The sequence below is a fragment of the Solanum stenotomum genome, chromosome 5 (assembly GCF_019186545.1).
Source record: "Solanum stenotomum isolate F172 chromosome 5, ASM1918654v1, whole genome shotgun sequence".
Classification (NCBI taxonomy): domain Eukaryota; kingdom Viridiplantae; phylum Streptophyta; class Magnoliopsida; order Solanales; family Solanaceae; genus Solanum; species Solanum stenotomum.
The window spans coordinates 52,878,931-52,900,644 of NC_064286.1; the positions used below are offsets into that span (position 1 = coordinate 52,878,931).

The 21,714-nt window shown below is 30.8% G+C and overlaps 2 protein-coding genes across 2 annotated transcripts; one reads left to right on the plus strand and one right to left on the minus strand.

Moving 5' to 3' along the window:
• The first annotated feature begins 1,314 nt into the window (after window positions 1-1,314).
• LOC125865546 (mitochondrial import inner membrane translocase subunit Tim9) lies at window positions 1,315-5,744 on the plus strand. Its single transcript, XM_049545753.1, has 2 exons — window positions 1,315-1,559; window positions 5,293-5,744. The coding sequence occupies exons 1-2, from the start codon at window positions 1,465-1,467 to the stop codon at window positions 5,477-5,479; spliced, it is 282 nt and encodes a 93-aa protein (XP_049401710.1). The 5' UTR covers window positions 1,315-1,464; the 3' UTR covers window positions 5,480-5,744.
• Window positions 5,745-8,922: 3,178 nt separating this feature from the next.
• LOC125865541 (expansin-A3-like) lies at window positions 8,923-11,523 on the minus strand. The gene is made up of 3 exons (XM_049545743.1): window positions 11,285-11,523; window positions 10,554-10,875; window positions 8,923-9,601 (listed from the first exon to the last, which is right to left on the minus strand). The coding sequence occupies exons 1-3, from the start codon at window positions 11,430-11,432 to the stop codon at window positions 9,292-9,294; spliced, it is 780 nt and encodes a 259-aa protein (XP_049401700.1). The 5' UTR covers window positions 11,433-11,523; the 3' UTR covers window positions 8,923-9,291.
• Between the last annotated feature and the right edge of the window lie 10,191 nt (window positions 11,524-21,714).

A 21,714-nucleotide genomic window follows, 5' to 3' on the forward strand; every position in this document is an offset into this window, starting at 1 on the left:
CTAAATTTTTAATGTTTTTTATTTTAAAAGTTGAAATCATTAGTTGTGTTGGATTTAAAGAGAAGGTATGATATGGATTAATGTAAGGAGTGATGATAATGGAATGGTTGGGCTGGGCTTTGATGACCTGGTCTTGGGCCGGGCTTGCGTTTTTTGTGTACACGTGTGCTAATTTGGTTCCTCGAGCTGTTTCGAATCATAAATGGTACGTGGAGAAATTTGGAGAAGATTATCCTAAGAATAGAAAAGCTATTTTCCCCTTTTTGTATTGATATTGTTGTATCGTATTTTGTTGATTTAAATGTAATGTTTTAGTTGTTATTTAAATTTAATTATATCGTATGGCTAGAGTTATTGTTACGTAAAAGTTGATTTGGTGTGCATAGTTAATCTTTTTTTTTTGCATATTATCTAATAATGATGTTTTATTTTTTATCCTAGTATTTTTTTTTAAGTAATAATAGTTTTAACTCGTACTTTACTTTTCTGGTAAATTTGTTCTTCAAATTGCTCATGCTTGACACTATGTAATATTGAAAAAATAATACAATCTATTCAAATGCTATATTTATCAAGATAACATATTATGAAATGATATGTAACGATCATATGAACAAAAGGTTTTTATTTAATGGTTCAGTTGAATATTTTTATTTAACGATTTAGCTTTTTTGATATTGATTTTTACATATAGTAATCCACTAAATCGAAGTTGTCGATCGATTTTATCCTTTAAATATTTAAAGGAAAAATCCTTTTGGCTAGAATTTAGATAGAATTATATTTTACCTATGTTATTTTATTTTTTAAAATATTTTTACTTTTTTAACTTTAATACATTTTAATTAAAAAAAAAAGAAAAAGATTAGTTTGTTATAAAATAAAAAAAATATTATCGTTTTTTTAAAATTCTGATCAAATTTTCTGGCCATTTAACATTATTCATTCTTAAATTTATAGTACCTTCACAAGTGAATTTGTATTTTAAGACTACTACATTCATCCCTAACAGGAAACAATGTGCCTAATTTGGATGTAATAGAAAGCATTACATAGCTCCAATGCAAAATATCAGAACTGATCCACAGATGTTTCAATAAGATACAAAACAAGTGTTTTAGAATGTCAAAAAACAACTTTATATTCGTAAGGTAGAAATTCTTGAGATTGTTATATTTTATATCTCACACGAAACGACTCTTAAAATTATTGCAAAATTTAGGGAAAAATGTCTAAAGTACCCTTTTATGATTTTACAATTCGAACTCTTACGAGGGGTGTAACTATAATTTGAAAAAGTAAAGAGGTCTAAATGACACTTGGGTTTGCCAATCTCGTACCCCGATTAGGGTTTTAGATATAAGTTCACCATTTTCCCCTTTAACCAGTGGCTGCTTATACCTCTGTTCTTCCCCAAACACAACCAAAGTTGCATACCGTGGTGAATCAAATTGAGGAATCAAGATGGATAAGAGTATGATTGGAGATTTGGATTCACTTCCTGAAGCAGATAAGCTTAGAATGGCCGCCATGATTGAGCAGCTCCAAGTTCGTGACAGGTTATTCCATCTCTTTCAATTTTTATTTTTATTTGCTTATTTTACCAGTTTGATTAAGAAATATACCCGAAAATTCTCCCCTGTGTGGGTTGCAACAATTTTGATTGTGCCCATGTCTCTTTTCCGGCTTTGAAAGTATACCGCTTTGGTTTTGGTTTTTGCATATAACAATGGATTTAGTAAAACAGAATGTTATATCATGCAATTAGCCTATTCGAAATAGTCTATAAATTCCTTTTACTTTTGGATCGCAATTTATTTGTAAGTTTCAAATTCAAGATTTCATATCAGAATCTATAAGGAGTTAAGGATCCTAATCCATGATTTACTGATTGCTCTACCCTGATTTGAGTGTCCACCATGAACTGTATGCAACTAGCTTATGTTTTTGTTTTCTTAGCTGGAAAAAACTTAGTTTTTTATTTGTGGTAAATTTAGAGTTTAGACTAACATGAAGAACTATTAACCTCTGAAGTGGTGAACCTCTTTCTTATTTTCCAAAGCTGTTATTATATTCCGTTATATTTGAATAAATACATAAATTATGTGGTAATTTGTTCCAATGTTGGTTTTAGCAAGCTTGAGACAGTATGTTAATGTGAATTAGGTGGTTTATTCAGCATGTTGTTAGCTGGGATAATACTATTATGACCCGCACCAGTTATGCAGTGGTGGAGGGTAGGAAAGAGTAATATATTGAGAATGGAATTGGATATTGATGGTAACACTGGGGCTTCATGAGCATTAACTATTTAGATTGTTGTAATGGTGATAAATGAGAGACTGCTGATTAACACAGGTGTTCATAATGGAAATGTGTATTGAGTGTGTAATGAGGAATTCCAATGATTAGAGCAGTATTAACATAGGAAAAAAGTGCCAAAAAAGCGTTGAGGTTTGATGGGGTTTAAAGCGTAGAGCACAAATGAAGCTTCATGCTTTAATGAAGAAATGTCCAAAACAAGAATATATGCGTGGGCACACCTATGTATATTATCTTCATTTACTTTTAAGAATAATATGAAGCGTCTGCAAATCTTGTTAACTTCATTTTCATTAACCTTTTTGATAACCCTTCATTTTCATTAACCTTAATTAACTACTAACGCTGAGTTACCTTGGTTAATTAATTAGCACTCTATAACTGATTTGAAGACAGTTTTAAGGGTTGATTATAGAGATGAAGATAAAAATGAAATATCAAATCAATGGTACATGCATGTTTTACTTTGTTGGACAGTACCTTTAAGGGTAAACCGTTGTTAAAATCTTGAAGAATGGCACTAAAGTTATTAGAAGCAACCCTGAACCCTAGTGTCTCTTATATAATCTTCAGTCTTGCCCCTCAAAATCTCTACCCTCTAATGAGGATATAAGGAGATTATATATTGAGCACTAGAGCTTAGGATTACTTTTAATATCTTTAATGCCCCACTCCTATTTTAACAAAGGTATACCTAAGGGTAAAAGAAAGCAGGGGTGTATGATGTACCATTAATTTGATATTCCTTTTTCTATTCTTTTGCTCCAAAAATTATTTAAGCTAATTAATTAATCAAACCAGTTAATTTAATTAATGGGTTATGTAATTAATTATTTGATACTAAAATACGTAATTAAGGAAATAGAAAACTTTAATGGCGTTCTTTTGACTAATAGATGCAATTGAAAATCTATAAGAATTGAGAAATTGACTAAAACAAGCTAAAGTTGAACTTTAGGAGAAACTAAAATGGAGCGAAAATGGGGTGTACACACTTGGAAAGAATCCATTGAGGAACGTGTTCTAGTCTTTCTTATTTTCCAAAGCTGATATTATATTCCTTTCCCTCAATATTTAAATTAAAATAAGAAAAATATGGTAATTTGTTCCAGTGTTGGCTTTAGCGAGCTTGAGGCAATATATTAATGTGAATTAGGCGGTTTAGTGAACATATTGTAAGATGGGATGTTACTCTTATCATCTGCGCCAGTTATGCACGGCTAGTATTATACTCATAATTGCTAACAAGTCTTCATAAAGTTGAGTGAATCTAGTCATAGAAAATGGTGGAGGGGAGGAACGAGTAATATATTGAGAAAGGAGTTGGAAATTGATGATAACACTATGCTTCATGAGCATTAACTCTTCTAGATTGCAGTGATGTTTATGAATGAAAGACACTGATTAACATTGGTGCTCAGGATGGAAGTGTATATTGAGTGTGTAATGTGGAATTCCTAGAATTAGGCATTGTTGTCACAGAAAAAATGCGTACAAAAGAACTGATGAGGTTTAAGCATAGAGCGCAAATGAAGGAACATCCATAACAAGAATATATGTGTGTGCACGCTTGTGTAAATTATCTTCATTTACTACGAGAATAATATAACACATGTGCAAATCTTGTTAAGTTCATTTTTATTAACCTTAATTAAGTATTAACAGTTAATTTGTGCTCAATAACTGATCTGAATACAATTTTAGGGTTGAATTTTAAGTGGAATATCAAAATAAGGGTACATGCATGTTTCATTTTGTTAGACAATATCCGTAAGGCTATACCTTTGTCAAAATCCTAGTGGAGGATGTCAAAGGTATCAGAAGTAACCCTAAACTTTAGTGTCCCTATATAATTTTCGGTGTAATTTTGAACTCACAGCTCCTCCAAATCTCTACCCTCAAACGAGAGAGAGTAAGGAGGAGGGAGTAAGGAAATCTTATATAGGGACCACTAGGGTTTAGGATTAGTTCTAATACCTTTAGTGTTCCCCGCTAAGATTTTGACTAAGGTGTCCCCTTAAGGTAATGCTCAACCAAAAGAAAGCAGGCTTGTACCATTGCTTTGATATTCCCTTACTATTCTTTTGCTCCAAAAATTATTGAAGCTAATTAATTAAACCACTCAACCAATTAATTTAATTAACACATTAATTAATTAATCCTAAACTTAGAAGGCCGTGATTGGTCCTAAAGGCGGGTCACAGACGGATTTCTCGGTTATCAAAAAAAAATTAATCCTAAACTTGCAAACAAGGAAAGTAAAAAATTCTGGTATTTTTTTTAATAACAGATGCAATTTATATAAAAATTGTTAGATTGATTAAAATAAGTGAAAAATAGAACGTTAGGAGAAACTAAAACAGAGCAAAATTAGGTGTTCACACTTGGGAAGAATCCATTGAGGAATGTGTTGCATTCTTTCTTAATTTCCAAAGCTGATATTATACTCCTTTCCCTCAATATTTAAATAAAAATAGAATGTATGTGGTAATTTGTTCCAATGTTGGTTTTAGCAAAGCTTGAGTCCATATGTTAATGTGAATTAGGTGATTCAGTCAGCATGTTGTACGTTGAGATGTTATTTGTATGGTCAGTGTCAGTTATGCACTCAACAAGTATTCAAGAAGTTGAGTGAATCTAGTCATTCACAAGTCATAGAAATGGAGGAGAGGAGAGTAATATATTGATAAAGATTTTGGAAATTGATGATAACACTCGGCTTCACAAGCATTAACTTTTCTTGATTTCTCATTTTAGTGATGTTTATGAATGAGAGATTACTGATTAGCAAGGGTGTTCGTAATGGCAGTAAAAAAAAGCAAATTCCTCGGTAAAATATGTTGCAAGTAGAAATTTGAAGTGAATTGAAACGGGATTGTATTTTGTTACTCTCTGTTTCAGTTAGTACTTTCTCATGATAATAAAGTTACAACTCTAAAGCCTGGTCTCTTTTGTCTTTAATTACTGCAGCTTGAGAATGTATAATTCTCTGGTCGAAAGATGTTTCACGGACTGTGTAGACAGTTTCAAACGCAAAACTTTAGACAAACAAGAGGAGACCTGTGTCCGACGATGTGCTGAGAAGTTCTTGAAGCATTCTATGCGTGTAGGACTGAGATTTGCAGAGCTTAACCAAGGTGCACCAACACCAGACTAAGACGCTTCTGCAATTCAATTTTTCATTATTGTTTATTGTGGGTTAATCAACAAGGACAAGTAGTGGAAGGTCCTTACTTTGGACTGTCAACAGCTCTTCTCGTCGTTATTGGTAAAATGTACTTCTACAGTTAAATTATTAGAAACTTGAATAGTAGAACTGGATCCTGCAACTGATTGCAGGCCACTTGCTGTTACGATAGCATTCTTTTGTTGTGACGTTCTAGCAAAATAATGTGGTATTCAACTTCATCAAGGAGAGACATATCTGTTGCCTTTTCTGGTATGATGACAATTTTATGAAACTTGAAATTGAAAAATGGATTTTTGCTGATACGATTAACTACAAGTCCACATTAATATTGTCTATTGATCCTCTTCTTGTTTCCTCGTACCTCCTCTTGCTTTCAGTTTTTTTATAATCGAGAAATTTCTGAGTGTCAGCACACAGTTCAAAATTCAATGGATGGTTACACTCTCATCTTTTACCTGGCTAACTCTCTGATAATGTCATATTCCGAAACATCGAATTTGCCAAATAAGATTTGTTAGGTTGCTTCTTGAGGTATGTCAAGATGGAAATTAACCTGTCCATCTCTTTTATGATGTTCATCTGCGCCAAGTCGAAAATGTTGGTTTGTGCACAATTCAATTATTTGACATTGATGAGTTAAGTAATAGTTGCTTGTAATTTTGCTTTTTGTTCTCAGACTAACAATCGATTAATCTGAGGTGAAATGTTGCTTTATTGTAGTGCCAATGTTTGTTTATGTTCCAAAAATAAAGTAAATTTCAGCAATTCAAGAGATTACTATTCAAGTGGCACGTCCTTTTATTTTGTACTTCTTTTATAAATTTGTCATTAGGTGAGTATCATCTTTACAAGATACTATTTTTTACACAAGAAATCCGAAAATGATACACCAGTCATTTTTTTCTATTCAAATTGCAAGTGATTATAGGAGATCATTTACTTTAAAAACGCAGCTCTCAATTTTTAGTTTGTGTTAGCACATGAATATTTTGATAATATCGCTCTTGGACGGTTATTTTGTACAGCCTTCACGAACACTTCGTAGGCAGTGGAGGGAGAAGTACGTGAAGCTTCACCATTTTTTTGTACATATTTTAGGAATTTAAAAGTCATTTTTATAAGAATTATGCGATTTTCTCAGTTTTTCGTGTGTGTTATTCCATAAATATCTTTGTGATATGACTTTTAGATAGTCTTTTTGCAAAACATTTACGAAATCTTCCGTAGAGAGTTGGGGGAGCAGTACGTGAAACATCACTATTTTTTCATCATATTTTGGGCATTTAGGAGTCATTTTACAGGAATTAAGCGATTTTCTCAGTTTTTTGTTTGTGTTAGCCCATTAATATTTTGGCCATATGCCTTCCGGACGATTTTTTCGCAAAGCCGTTACGGAACCCTCCGTAGGGAACTGGGAGAGCAATACGTGAAGCCTCACTATTTTTACACATATTTTGGACATTTAGAAGCCATTTTACAAGAATTAGACGATTTTCTCAATTTTTCGTGTGTATTAGCCTATGAATATCTTGGTGATATGACTTTCAAACGGTTTTTTTGAAAAACCTTTAGTGAACCCTCCGTATGGAGTTTGGGAAGCTGTACGTGAAGCCTCACAAATTTTTGCACATATTTTGTGCATTTAGGAGCCATTTAAAAATAATTAGACAATTTTCTCAATTTTCGCTTGTGTTAGCCCATAAATATGTTGGTGATATTACTTCCGGATGATTTTTTTCGCAAAACCTTTACGTAATCCTTCGTAAGAAGTTGAGGGAGCAGTACGTGAAGTGTCACCACTTTTTGCACATATGATGGGCATTTAGGAGCCATTTTATAGGAAGACGATTTTCTTAGTTTTTCGTATGTATAAGCTTATGAATTTTTTTGTGATATGACTCCCGGAAAGTTTTTTTGCAAAACATTTACGGAACCCTCCATAGGGAGTTAGGGGAGCAATAAGTGAAGCCTCACCATTTTTTGCACGTATTTTCAACATTTAGGATCCATTTTACAGGAATTAGGCGATTTTCTCAATTTTCCGTGTATATTAGTCAATGAGCCCATGAATATTTTGATGATACGACTTTTCAAATGGTTTTTTTTGCAAAATCTTTATGGAACCCTCCATAGAGAGTTGTGGGAGTAGTACGTGATGTCTTACCATTTTTGTTTTTTTACATATTTTGGGCATTTAGGAGCCATTTTACAGGAATAAAGTGATTTTCTCAGTTTTTCGTGTTGTTTGCCCATAAATATTTTGGTGATATGACTTTCAGATAGTTATTTTGCAAAACATTTACAAAACCTTCCGTAGGGAGTTGGGAGAGTAGTACGTGAAGCCTCACCATTTTTGCATATATTTTGATTATTTAGGAGTCATGTTACATGAGTAATTAGGAGATTTTGTCAGTTGTTCGTGTGTGTTAGCCTATGAATATTTTGGTGATACGACTTGTAGATTTTTTTTTGCAAAACCTTTACGGAACCCTCCATAAGAAGTTGGGGAAGCAATATATGAAGTCTCACCATTTTTTGCACATATTTTGGGTATTAATTAGGAGCCATTTTATAGGAAATAAACGATTTTTTTGGTGATATGACTCGTGTGTGTTAGCCTATGAATATTTTGGTGATATGTCTTCCGGACATTTTTTTTCAAAACCTTTACGGACCCTCTGTAGGGAATTGGGGGATCAGTACTTGAAGTCTCACCATTGTTTGCACATATTTTGTGCATTTAGAAGTCATTTTACAAGAATTAGGTGATTTTTGCAATTTTTCGTGCGTGTTAGCCCATGAATATTTTGATGATATGACTTCCGGACAATTATTTTGCCAAACCTTTACGGAACCCTCCATAGAGAGTTGGGGGTACAGTACGTGAAACCTCACCATTTTTACACATATTTTAAATATTTATAAGTCAGTTTATAGGAATTAAGCCATATTTTGCTGAGGCCACCTTGCACTCGCCCCACTCCGCTCCATTGCCAACTCTAAGTGAGAAATTTAAAAGCTGGACTACAAAAGGAATAGAGAGTAGAAGAAAATAAACCCACAATGGCATCAAGTTGCTACGAGGAAAATGCATCCAAGGTACAATTATGGGAGCTATTAGCACGTAGCCAAAGCTTTTACTAAAAAAAATCAAAATATAACTTACAAATTTAAGAGAATTGAACATATAATACATATACTGCTTCCTATAAAAGAAAACATTCACAAACACTCGAAAATCTTTTCCGATATCTTTAATTAAGAGAGAGATATTCATGCATTACACCACAATTCTCGATACATGGTCACAAGAGACATAATTCGAAAGACGCGGAAATGGAAGTTATATTAGAGAGAGTCAATGTAAAATATGAATTGGAACATTACCACCTGTTATAACAATAAAAATATAAGATTTGCAGTATAAAAATATATTCATAAACTTAGGCAATAATTTGCCATTACATCACCATAATAATAACAATATGCAAGTAAAGCTGCGGGCTACAATTTCCCCCCTAAATTTGGTCCTTTTGTAGCGACTTCAGCCTCTATAATTTTTCACTTTTACTTTACCAACACCCAACTTACATAAAAAGAAAAAAGAGTAACAAACCAATTCCCCAGAAAGTTGATAGTAATTCAAAAGAAAAAGAAACTAATCCCCGCGACACTTCAAAATTTTCCCAGATAAAAAAGAGAATAATTGAAGGCGGGAAATCGTATGAATTTTTCTTTTTTTCGATCAGGTCAGTGTAATTATTTAAAATTTGGTGAAATTAAACGCGGAAATTCTTTCCCTGGAAAGTTTGTCCAAATTGCCAGTTAGCTGGTGCAATGTTGTATGAAGCAGAGCTGCGTCGATCACTACCAGTGACTCTAAAAGAAAGTGCTTGTCCGATTAGTTTTGCATTTGTTTGCCAATTTTGACCCCAATTACGAGTCATCGAAATCCATGGCGTGTTTGTGCCTTTAACATAAACCTTCTGAATGTCCCCTGCACCTGCAACGTTGGTAACTAACACCAAGTTAAAGTATTGGAAACCGTTGACTGTGAATCTGATTCCTCCTTGTTTCCTGCATGGAACCCTGTAAAAAAAAAAAAAGAGGAAAAACAAAACAGATTTAACTTTGACGTTTATGAGTCATGGCTTAGCATTAAGAACAAATGCACCAAAAATAGAAAAAACGCGTTGTCCAATTGATCCAGTTTATCTGCAAAATATAGGTGAATAGTATTGGGGGACCATTTGTAGATTTTAATGAAGCTATACCATTACTAGGAGTTATAGGTTTTTGGTATAGCAAGACTATGTCCATTTGCTAAAATTGGGGAGAAAATAGGACCACAAAAAGGAAAAATAAAAGAAATAAGTATTTCTAAAAATGAATTGACGGTGTAATTTTCTTGTTCACTGTTAGTGCAGTGAAGTTAATCTCAAAATGAAAACTCAACAGATCAATAACTGTTTTGCTAAAAACCCGGCAAATTGGACATTTCAAGTCATAAGAAAACTTGTTAAATCATGACGAGAACATGTGGCCGCTGTACAGATTCATTGTAGTAGTTACTCTTGTTCCAATTTATGTGTAGCACTAAAACACTTGAAACTTGTGATCCAAAAAAAGAGGTTATAAATATGTACGCATCACAGATATACAAAGTAATAGTAATATTGTATTATATGGAAGCTCAAATCAGCTCCGTACCATATAAGAAATATCAAAATTAACCCTCAGGAAACTGGAAAGTTTAGTTTAAGTAAATCCAGAGCATAATTACTTGTTAAACCTTGTTTAACACGTTACAAACTATAACAAAAAGACAAGATATCAAAGATTTTTTTGGTGTTAAATGAGTATAAAAGTTTGTCTACAAGATTATTATTCACCACAATTCAAACTAGTTTAAATTTAATTCTGCAAATAAAATCCACAAAAAAATGAACGATTCAAGGAATTAGCTTAGTTGATTGACTATCTCGAATAGCGAAAGAATTTACAGCTAATTAGGCGCTGTGTGAGACTGTGAGTAACGAACCTTCGGTAGTTGACAGCAACAATTCCAGCACGGTACACAGCAATTTTGAGGAACATGGGCATGGCGAGGTCGAAATGTGGGCGAGGTGGGTTACACCAGCCTCCATTATCGTTAGGCAAGGCGTAATTTGGTGGGCAGAAATTTGTTCCTGTTACCAAGATGGAAGGGTTTCCAGGGTTGCAATATTGCTTATTACTGTCAGTACACTTTATCTCGAAGCAAGAGCCGCAGCTCAGCCCACTGTTGAAAAGTGCCGTACTCAATGCCGCGTTGTTTACTCCGTACCCTTGGCTGTACAGATTCCCATAGCCACATGCACCACCTACACACATCAGCCATTGTAAATCCATCAGTGACTAACCTTCTAAATAAAGCGAAAATGGTGTGGGATTCACGTGAAGAGTAGAAAACAGAGTAATGGAAAGAAAAACACCACACTGAACCAAATTAAAAGTTTAGCTAACGTTTCACAGTAGATTTTGAATCAGATTTTTAAAATGTTTCTTCAAATATCTGTTTACCATGAAATTTATCTCAAATTCTGAAGAAATTTCACTTTCCAAGTAAAATGTAGGTCCAAATACAACTTCGAAAACTTAAATTTTCAAATTCGAATTTCAAAATCTATGGCTTAGGCTTCACGGGTACCAAAATATATACAGTATGTCTAGATTAAGTTGAAAACCGATGAATTCTGCTTAAAATGGGGAGAACAGAGACTGGTACGGTACCCATGGTTCCAGAAGCATCAGCGCCTCCATAAAAGGTGGCGTGGGCACTTGTCCATGGTCCGCCGGTGTAAACTCCGGCGATTTTTGCGTTGACAAGCGTTAGAAAACAGAGAAGACTAGCAATGCAGAATGCCCATTTCACAGCCATTTTTCTCAAAGTGAAGTGTTTGTTCAGTGTGAAGAGAAAACAGAGAGAGAAAGGGAAAATGGGATTTGAGCAGAGGGCGAATTGAGAGGGAAAGGAAAGTGAGGTGCGTATTTATTGAGGAGTTACAATGGCAGACTCCGTAATTAAATACTACTCTGTTTTCGTTGATTTAAAATTTTATACTCACTTTTAATATGTGTGAGAGGTATATTGATCCAATATATTTATCATGGTTTAAGCATGTATTTCCTCCGTTTTAAAATATTTGTCACATTATTTGCTTATTGAATGTGACTTATAAATTTTGACTAACATATACTTTTTCGTTATATTGATATAAGAATAATCTCAAGATATATCACATTTCTAATACTTACAATTTTTTTTAATCTAATTCATTCCCGTTCTGAAGAATATTCATTAAATTAAAAATAAAAATAAGAAACATGATAAGTATTTTGAAACTGAAGAAATAATTGCGAAAAACATATACGGTAAATGTAATGTACAAGAATTCATGTGACGTGAACGTGGTAATAAGAATAGCTAGAGCTATCTCAAGCTAAGGCACATGGAAACATGGTGATGGAGTAAATGGAATGTGTGCTAATGATTCATGCTTAAACTTATGGCAAAGCCTAAAAGATACATAGAGGAAGCTTTGAGTTCTTGATTTCGTGTTAGCAAAACTACCTAAACACTACCACCATAGAATATGGTGCATCGTCACATTTTTCTTAATAAGAGATTTCAATTTCGAGTTTTGAGTATGAATTTTTTTTGATAGAAAGCGTGCTTCCCCCTGAATAGAGTCCTACACAATATGAATCTGAATTAATCGAGAGTCAATATAGATATCAAATATGAATACTAGATGAAAATAAACTATCTAAACACTAGTGAAACAAGTTGCTATAGTAATGTGATGATAGTTTTTCAAGTACTTGAGAGTACTAGTATAGTTGCTAATAGGATTCCAATTGGCAACTTGCAAACAATAGATAATTATAGGGTGAAAATTAACTCACACCTAAATTTTACATCATATTAATAAATGAATATCATGTATTTGCACATGTATTTCTAGCGCTTAATTATAGTTAATTAATATGCATTATAATTTCATTAAATCACTTAACTAATAAATCAACATAATTCATTATAAATATATGTTACGAGTATGTAAAATAAATATAAGTTTTTTTCCTACATGTATATATATATATTAAATCACTTTAAATGGATTTTAACTAGTTTATTGGTTATAGTTTAATGTTATGATCGAAATAGCAGAGTTATGTGGAAATTGATAGTTATACATTTTGACGGTGATAAATCAGACAATAGATAAAATTATAGTAAAAGAAGCATAATATCTAATTTATTTTGATTAAGTGATCTATATATTGAGAAAATTAATATTAAAAATATAAAATCAATTGGGAATGATATTCTATAATCATGAGAAAAAAAATTGAAACAAGATCCTCAATTGTAGGTTACCAAGTTTTAGATAAATGAGATGTTATTGTTATATATATAATGAGTCATGCATATAACTGAAACCATGTGATCTTGCTGATGTTCATGATGTATATTTCATATTTATCTTCTATGTACTATATAAGTACTTGTTTCCACAAATTATTAAGGGATAACCAACCCTTTGCAATGAACATTCTTAATCAGAGATTTCAAATTCGAATTTTTTTGAATATGGAGTTGCATTTCTTTAATTTCCGGACTAGATCCAATTAGATTCCATTATGGGTATTAGACATCGATGAAATTTTTATTTTTATTTTTGACTAAAAACTCCAATTACATAAAGTTATATTTGTGGAAATTAGTTAAAAAATACTTTTTTTTTCTTGAAAAGGAAATACTCTTGTGAGGTAATGAATAATTAATTTGGAATATGGTTGATGCTGCTTCTTTCTTCATCATCTATAGCCTACTGTTTCTTCCCTTTTCTTTTTCTACAAAACTGAAAATCCAACCTCCCATGTGCCTACACTTATTGCAGTTTTTTCTCTTTCTATATATTTTTTATCCTTCAATCGATTAAAAAAGAATAATTATTTTTTAATTTTTTTTTTATCAAAATAGTATGACTTTTTTTTTCCTTTTTAATAATATTTTAATTTCAACACTCTACGTCATGTATTTAAGGCTAGAACAGTAAAAGATATTTTAGTATTTTTGACACAACTTTAATTTAGAATTACAAATTTAAAAAATTTCTTTTATTTTATTACATTCTATTTTAAGTCAAACTTGACAATTCTTTTTCTTTTCCGAAATGGGGAAGTAACTTTTATCATCACTAATTTTGTGGTATTTTGGTTGACTGACGCAATATTGATCTTTTTCTTTCTTTCTTTGTTGTTTTGTCATAATAAAACAATTTCTTTCGAGCTTATAGCTTATATACAATACAATATTATTGTATTTGTTTTATCCGGTATCGCTTCAAATATTACACAAAATATACATGAACATCTAAGTTCGATTAGCAATTTGAGATTTAATCAATTTCTATATTGAGCATGGTTGAACTTCCCCACGATGTGTCATATGTCATGTGCATGTAAATTAAATACACAACATTATTTTGTAAGAAAAGCAAAAACAGGATACATAGGTATTTCTCGAATTAATGAGATGCGTGTAAGCTAGTTTAGAAACTATAAGTATAATATTTTTAAAAAAAACAGCAGGATAACCATGTACTGTGACCAACTGAGTCTATCTAGTAAATCATGAAAAAAGGTGTAGTTGATCATATATATTACTTCCTTCATTTCAATTTATGTGACATTTTTTAGATTTTGTGATTCAAAAAAAATTATTTTTGACTATAAAGTTTTCATATATCTTTTAAATAATTTGAATTGTTAATTACTGTGACTTAGAGCCTGTTTGAATTGGCTTAAAAAGTTGTTTTAAAGTAAAAAATAAAAAGTCAAACATAAGTGATTTGTAATTCAAAAAATAAAAAGTAAGGGAGGTCCACTTTTGGTTTTTTCACTTATTTAAAGTCATTTTAAACTACTATTAAGTTATTTTAACTTTGCCAAAACACTTCTTAACTTATTTCAAGTTATTTTTATATTTGTTAAATACTTTCAGAAGTCAAAAATTGACTTTAAAGTAGGTTTGACCAACTTTTAAGTCAATCCATACACCCTCTTAGAGTACTTTTTACGTAGTTTATAAATATATAAATTTCATTTCAAAACGTTTAAAAATTTTATGCGCAAATTCTCANGCCTACTGTTTCTTCCCTTTTCTTTTTCTACAAAACTGAAAATCCAACCTCCCATGTGCCTACACTTATTGCAGTTTTTTCTCTTTCTATATATTTTTTATCCTTCAATCGATTAAAAAAGAATAATTATTTTTTAATTTTTTTTTTATCAAAATAGTATGACTTTTTTTTTCCTTTTTAATAATATTTTAATTTCAACACTCTACGTCATGTATTTAAGGCTAGAACAGTAAAAGATATTTTAGTATTTTTGACACAACTTTAATTTAGAATTACAAATTTAAAAAATTTCTTTTATTTTATTACATTCTATTTTAAGTCAAACTTGACAATTCTTTTTCTTTTCCGAAATGGGGAAGTAACTTTTATCATCACTAATTTTGTGGTATTTTGGTTGACTGACGCAATATTGATCTTTTTCTTTCTTTCTTTGTTGTTTTGTCATAATAAAACAATTTCTTTCGAGCTTATAGCTTATATACAATACAATATTATTGTATTTGTTTTATCCGGTATCGCTTCAAATATTACACAAAATATACATGAACATCTAAGTTCGATTAGCAATTTGAGGTTTGATCAATTTCTATATTGAGCATGGTTGAACTTCCCCACGATGTGTCATGTGTCATGTGCATGTAAATTAAATACATGGGAAAAGGCATAGATTCCCCTCTGAACTTATCCCGAAAAGTTAGTTACACGTTTAAACTATCATGGTGACTTATTACACACCTTTACTAGGGGTGTACAAAATCGAACCGAAAACCGAACCAAACCGCAAACCGAGTCAAACTGAAAAAAAACCCTGACTAGTGGTTGGTTTGACTTGGTTTGGTGTTGAAAAAAAAACCCGACTATATTTGGGTTGGTTTGGTTTTAACTAAAAAAAAAACAACCCGAGACCAAACCAACCCGACATTATATATATAATTTTATACATAAAATTATTTACTTTTATATAATTTTTAAATATTTCTTATACTTTTTTATAGTTTTTATCTTTTAATATATTATTTCAAGTTTGAAAGTTAGAATTTTGAATAGTTCCATAAAGATTATAGTCCATAGATGTTGGTAATTATAATAAAACTTAAATCAAAATCAAATTAATACTAATGCAAAAAAAATAATCAATTTAACACTAAGAATGACAATAATATTGAATATTTGTTCTTTGGTTTTACATTGGTTTAGACAATTAAAGTACAAAATCTAATTTTAATTTTCTTTAATATTTAGTCATGTAACTAATATTTATTAAACTTATTTTAGCATGATTTAATACTTTTAAATTATGATCATTTTCATTATGACTTGTTAATTTGCAATATTTGTTTTACGCGATTTCATTATTATTAATTTTTTTGGATATTTTAGTGCATTAATCATATCATTGTTTGTGTTGTATTCTTAAGAAAGACCTTAAATAGTGTATTTTGGTAGGACTGGAGAAATATTTGAAGTACAAGTAAATTATATGTTTGTATGAATACTTTAGCAGAAAAACCTGAAAAAACTCGAAACCCAAAAAAATCCGAAAAAACCCAAGGTTGAAAAACCTGAGTTTTATTGGTTTGGTTTGGTTTATAGATTTAAAAATCCGACACAAATAGTTTGGTTTGATATTTGAAAAACCCGAACCAACCCGACCATGTACACCCCTAACCTTTACTATTCAAAAATGTATTTATTACCACCCTGAGACGTGTAACACCACTCTCACATTAAGTGGTGTATTACACTCGCTGCCACATCAGCGCTACGTCAACGTCATGTCATAAATTATAATTTTTTGTTTTCTTTTATTTATTAATTAACTTTTCTTTTGTTAACTATATTTTACTCTAACTAATCCCTAATTAATTGTTTTAATTCTATAATAATTATATTTTCTTCATCACTAATCCCACCCATTTTCAATTCTCATTTCATCGGAAAATCATATCCGGCCACACCTTCACTATTGATTTTGTTCTTCACCACCACTATATCACCTTCAATTCTTCTTCTTCTTTGTCACCCAACACCAAATATCACCACCACCATTATCAATATCAATTTTTTCTTCTTCACCACCTTCAATTACCTCTTTTAATGTTTGTCACCCGCCATCCATCACTACCAAACCCATAAAGTTGCTATTACCACCAAAACAAAAAATTGATTAACAACAAAAAATTCTTTAACAAAGTCAAAAAAAGAAAAGAAGATAGAAACAATCAATCAATTTTTTTCTAGATAAAATACAATTATTCACTAACAAATCTATGGGAATTAACCTAATTGTGAATTAAGAAAAAAAATTGTGCTTTAAGATTGTGATAAAAAATAAAAAAGTGTGATGAAAATAATGAATGAAGAAGAAGAGGACAATGGGTGGGGTTTGAAGAAGAAGGTGTGGGGAGTGGGGGTGGAAAAACGGATTCTAACTTTTTTTTAAACTTTAATTTCAAACTGACGCGCCTATTTTTTATTTTTGTTTATTTTTTTTGCCGCGTCAGTTTTAGGGGATAAAAAAATTCACTTTTGAATTGTATAAGTGTGTAATAGGTCACTATGATAGTTTAAGTGTGTAACTGACTTTTCGGAACAAGTTTAAGGGGGAATTTATGTCTTTTCCCTTAAATACACAACAAAATTTTGTAAGAAAAGCAAAAACACGCTACATAGGTATTTCTCAAATTAATGAGATGCGCTCAAGCTGGTTCAGGAATCATAAGTGTTATATTAAAAAAATAATTAAAAAACAACAGGATAACCATGTACTGTGACCAACTGAATCTAGTAAATCACGAAAAAAGGTGTAGTTGATCATAAATACTTCGTGTGACATTTTTCGGATTTCGAAATTCAAATAAATCTATTTTTTATCATAAATTTTCTATATATCTTTTAAATATTTTGAATTGTTAGTTATTGTGACTTAGAGCCGGTTTGATTTGGCTTCAAAAAAGTAATTTTTAGAGATAAGGATCTGAAAAATATCTCAACTTTGGTCGAATTTGCTGTTGCGATACTAAACTTTCATGAGGACCTATTACCACCCTAGACTATTTAATACCGTATTTTAAACATATATATTTGCCCACGTGGACATAAAAAATAATGCAAAATTACAAATAGTATTGTGTCCACGTGGGCACATATATACCTTTAAAATACACTATTAAATAGTTCAGGGGGTAAAAAATACGGTATTAAATAGTCTAGGGAGGTAATAGGTCCTTATGAAAATTTAGTATCGCAACAACAAATTCGACCAAAGTTGGGGTATTTTTTAGACCCTTATCCCTAGGGGTGTACAAAATCGAACTGAGAATCGAACCAAACCGTAAATCGAGTCAACCCCAAAAAAACCCGACTAGTGGTTTGGTTTGACTTGGTTTGGTTTTGAAAAAAAAGACCCAACTATATTTGGGTTGGTTTGGTTTTAACTAAAAAAAACCAACCCGAGACCAAACCAACCCGAATTTATATATATAATTTTAAAATTTTATTTTATACATAAAAATATTTACTTTGATATAATTTTTAAATATTTCTTATACTTTTCCTTAGTTTTTATCTTTTAATATAGGGATAAGGATCTAAAAAATATCCTAACTTTGGTCGAATTTGCTGTTGCGATTCTAAACTTTCATAAGGACTTATTATCTCCCTAGACTATTTAATACCATATTTTTTACCCCTGAACTATTTAATAGTGTATTTTAAAGGTAAATATGTGCTCACGTGGACACATTACTATTTATAATTTTGCATTATTTTTTATGTCCACGTGGGCAAATATATATGTTTAAAATACGGTATTAAATAGTCTAGGAAGGTAATATGTCCTCATGAATGTTTAGTATCGCAACAACAAATCCGACCAAAGTTGGGTATTTTTCAAACCCTTATTCCTATAATATATTATTTCAAGTTTGAAACTTAGAATTATGAATGAGCCAATAAAAAATATAGTCCACAGATGTTGATAATTATAATAAAGCTTAAATCAAAATCAAATTAATACTAATACAAAAAGAAAATCAATNTAGCATGATTTAGTACTTTTAAATTATGATCATTTTCATTATGACTTGTTAATTTGTAATATTTGTTTTACGCGATTTCATTATTATTATTTTTGTTGGATATTTTAGTGTCATTAATCATATCATATTGTGTTATATTTTGAAGAAGCATCTTAGATAGATGTATTTTGGTAGGACTAAAGAAATATTTGAAGTACAAGTAAATTATATGTTTGTATGAATACTTTACCGGAAAAATCCGAAACAACCCGAAAAATCGAAAAACCCGAAAAAACCCGAGGTTGAAAAACCCGAGTTTTATTGGTTTGGTTTGGTTTATAAATTTAAAAATTCGACACAAATGGTTTGGTTTGATATTTGAAAAACCCGAACCAACCCGGCAATGTACACCCTTACTTATCCCTAATTTTTAAGTCAAAAATAAAAAGTCAAACTTAAATGACTTTTAAGTCAAAAAATAAAAAGTAGGGGAGGTCTACTTTTGATTATTAACTTATTTTAAGTTATTTTTAACCTTGCCAAAACACATCTTAACTTATTTTAAGTTATTTTTATATTTGTTAAACACTTTCAGAAATAAAAAATTGACTCAAAAGTAGGTTTGACGAACTTTTAAGCCAATCTAAACACCCTCTCAGAGTACTTTTTATCTAGTTTACAAATATATAAATTTCATTTTAAAATGTTTAAAGATTTCATGCGCAAATTCTCAGTCAAATTTAAACTATTTGACTCATGAAAAATAAAAAATGTCACATAAATTAAAACAGATGAAGTACCATATTTACGTATACATCAATTTAATTTTTCAACAAACGTCTCCTTAATTCCAGAAGATGATGAGTCATGATCTCCATAGAAATACATGTGACTTCATTTGCTACCAAGCATGACTTCAGTGTCGTGCCGGATTAATAGATAAGATCCTTTCATTCTTAACTCAATATTTCGGATTCGAATTCTAGAAATAAAAATATATGTGATCAGGGGCGTAGCTACCCTTAGCTTAACACCCTTCGTTGTCAGAAAATTACACTGCATTTATATGTAAAATGATACTTTAAATGGTTAAATAACACATTTTGGACACCCTTGAAAAATAATAAAGCTTCTTAGCTTAGTGATTTACATTTTAAAAGGTGCTCCTAATTAATTTCTTAATTGTAATTAATAAATCTATTATCTAAAAATAATTCAAAAATAATAATGTTATTTGACTTTGATTTTTTTTCTTTTCATTAAAAATTTAAAAGTAATTATTTAATTTAAAGTTAACAAGCAAATCCTATCTATTTATTCATTTATTCCATAAAGCTACTAAAAGTGAAAAGGCTCCATGTAGAATTTCATTTAATATAAGTCGTTTGATTCTACTTTTTATTTTTCATTTCTCGTTGTTAGTCATCAGAGATTCGTGAAATCTTGAAGCATAAAAGTGATTCACTCTAAACTGAATTTTCTCTCTTTTTTTTGTCTACTCACTTCCTATCAAATAAACGTAAATATTAAAGCTAAATATTATGTAGTTTGATTTTAAAAATTTTGGTATATTTTTTAATTAAAAAAATAATCATTAATGTTACGTAGTTTGATTTACAAAATTTAAGTGTCATTCCTTAAATTATTTTTATTGGCTATAAAATTTCTGGTATATGAGAGGAAGTGTTTTGTAATGACCCGAAAAATTATTTTTGAAAATTTTTATAAAAAAATTATCGCTTTACCCCTCCCAATAGTTGCCTGAGTCAATTTTGATCAATGAAGTTGGTTTGGAAATTTTGAACTATTCGATAACTACGATTATTTTAATTGACGGATATATAATCGATAATTTATTTATTTAGTTAGTGGTTAATGGATCAATGCCATAATTTTTACTACTTAACCCATATTAAAATAAATTATAGGGTTTATCAATTTTAGTACATTATTTTTATTTTTTTTTTTAAAAAGGGGAGTTAGAAACTTACCTGCGGCGACAAACTGCAAAGGACGGAGACGCTTCTCCAGGTAAGCCACACAGAAGTTTAGAATATTGCTTGTAGAATATTTAAGTGTTCATTATTTAATTATATGTTAGTGGGAAAGAAGTGTCAGGTTTGATTTTGCACTTAAATGAAGCAAATTAATTACTCCAGTACAACGTGACCTTTTTATTATTATTATTTTTGGATCGAAGAGATGGTATTTTGGGTTATTAGTAATTTTAGTAAATACCATTATATAATATGTATTGATATGTAGAATATTGAACGAATTATTATTAAATATCATTGGGTGAATTAACTGGAAAATATGGGATGAGGTTGACGACTGGAAATTTGGGGGCTATAAGGGATTGTTGATGATTGGTTAAACATTAGCCATTATTGGATAATGATTACCATTATGGAATTTAGATTAGGAGAAAAGAAGGAATTTCAATTTGGATTCGTCTCGCTGAAATCACAATTCGGTGGAAAATTGTTAGTTCTATTGAATTGTTTTCTGATTTTGTTGGAATTATGTTTGGAGGAATTAAGATTTAATTCTAGGCTTGAAACTTAAGAATTTAATTATAGAATTGGATGAGTTTTTGGGTCTAGGCTAGACACATAGTAATATGAGGTTATTATTGTTGAAATCTTATTGTGATTATTTATTTGAATAGATCAAATTGATTTAGAAGTTCAACGAAAGGGGAAGGCTCAAGTCCCGGAGTAATTGTTCGACTATTTCAGGCAAGTGAATTTCTAAATCCTTGTTAAGTGTATGGAATTCATGTATTTCCTTGTAATATGTGTTTAGGGTAATGAGGCTTGGTGATGGGTTGACTTGTCCACATTGATTAATTCTAATGATGAAAAAGGGATAATAAAAGGCAATGTGATCAATTGTTTGTGTGATGTGTTGAGAGTTGTTTGAAAGGCTTGTTGAATCATTGTTGATGTTGTATCCTGATTGTCTTGTTGTGAATTGTGCAATGTTATGA

What these genes read in the sequence shown, in the direction of transcription:
- LOC125865546 (XM_049545753.1), top strand. Translation starts at nt 1,465, where the DNA reads ATGGATAAGAGTATGATTGGAGATTTGGATTCACTTCCTGAAGCAGAT. An exon ending in CAGCTCCAAGTTCGTGACAG is followed by an intron (nt 1,560 to 5,292) that starts GTTATTCCATCT and finishes TAATTACTGCAG; the next exon opens with CTTGAGAATGTATAATTCTC.
- LOC125865541 (XM_049545743.1), bottom strand. Translation starts at nt 11,432, where the DNA reads ATGGCTGTGAAATGGGCATTCTGCATTGCTAGTCTTCTCTGTTTTCTA. An exon ending in TGATGCTTCTGGAACCATGG is followed by an intron (nt 10,876 to 11,284) that starts GTACCGTACCAG and finishes TGATGTGTGTAG; the next exon opens with GTGGTGCATGTGGCTATGGG. An exon ending in GTTGCTGTCAACTACCGAAG is followed by an intron (nt 9,602 to 10,553) that starts GTTCGTTACTCA and finishes TTTTTTTTACAG; the next exon opens with GGTTCCATGCAGGAAACAAG.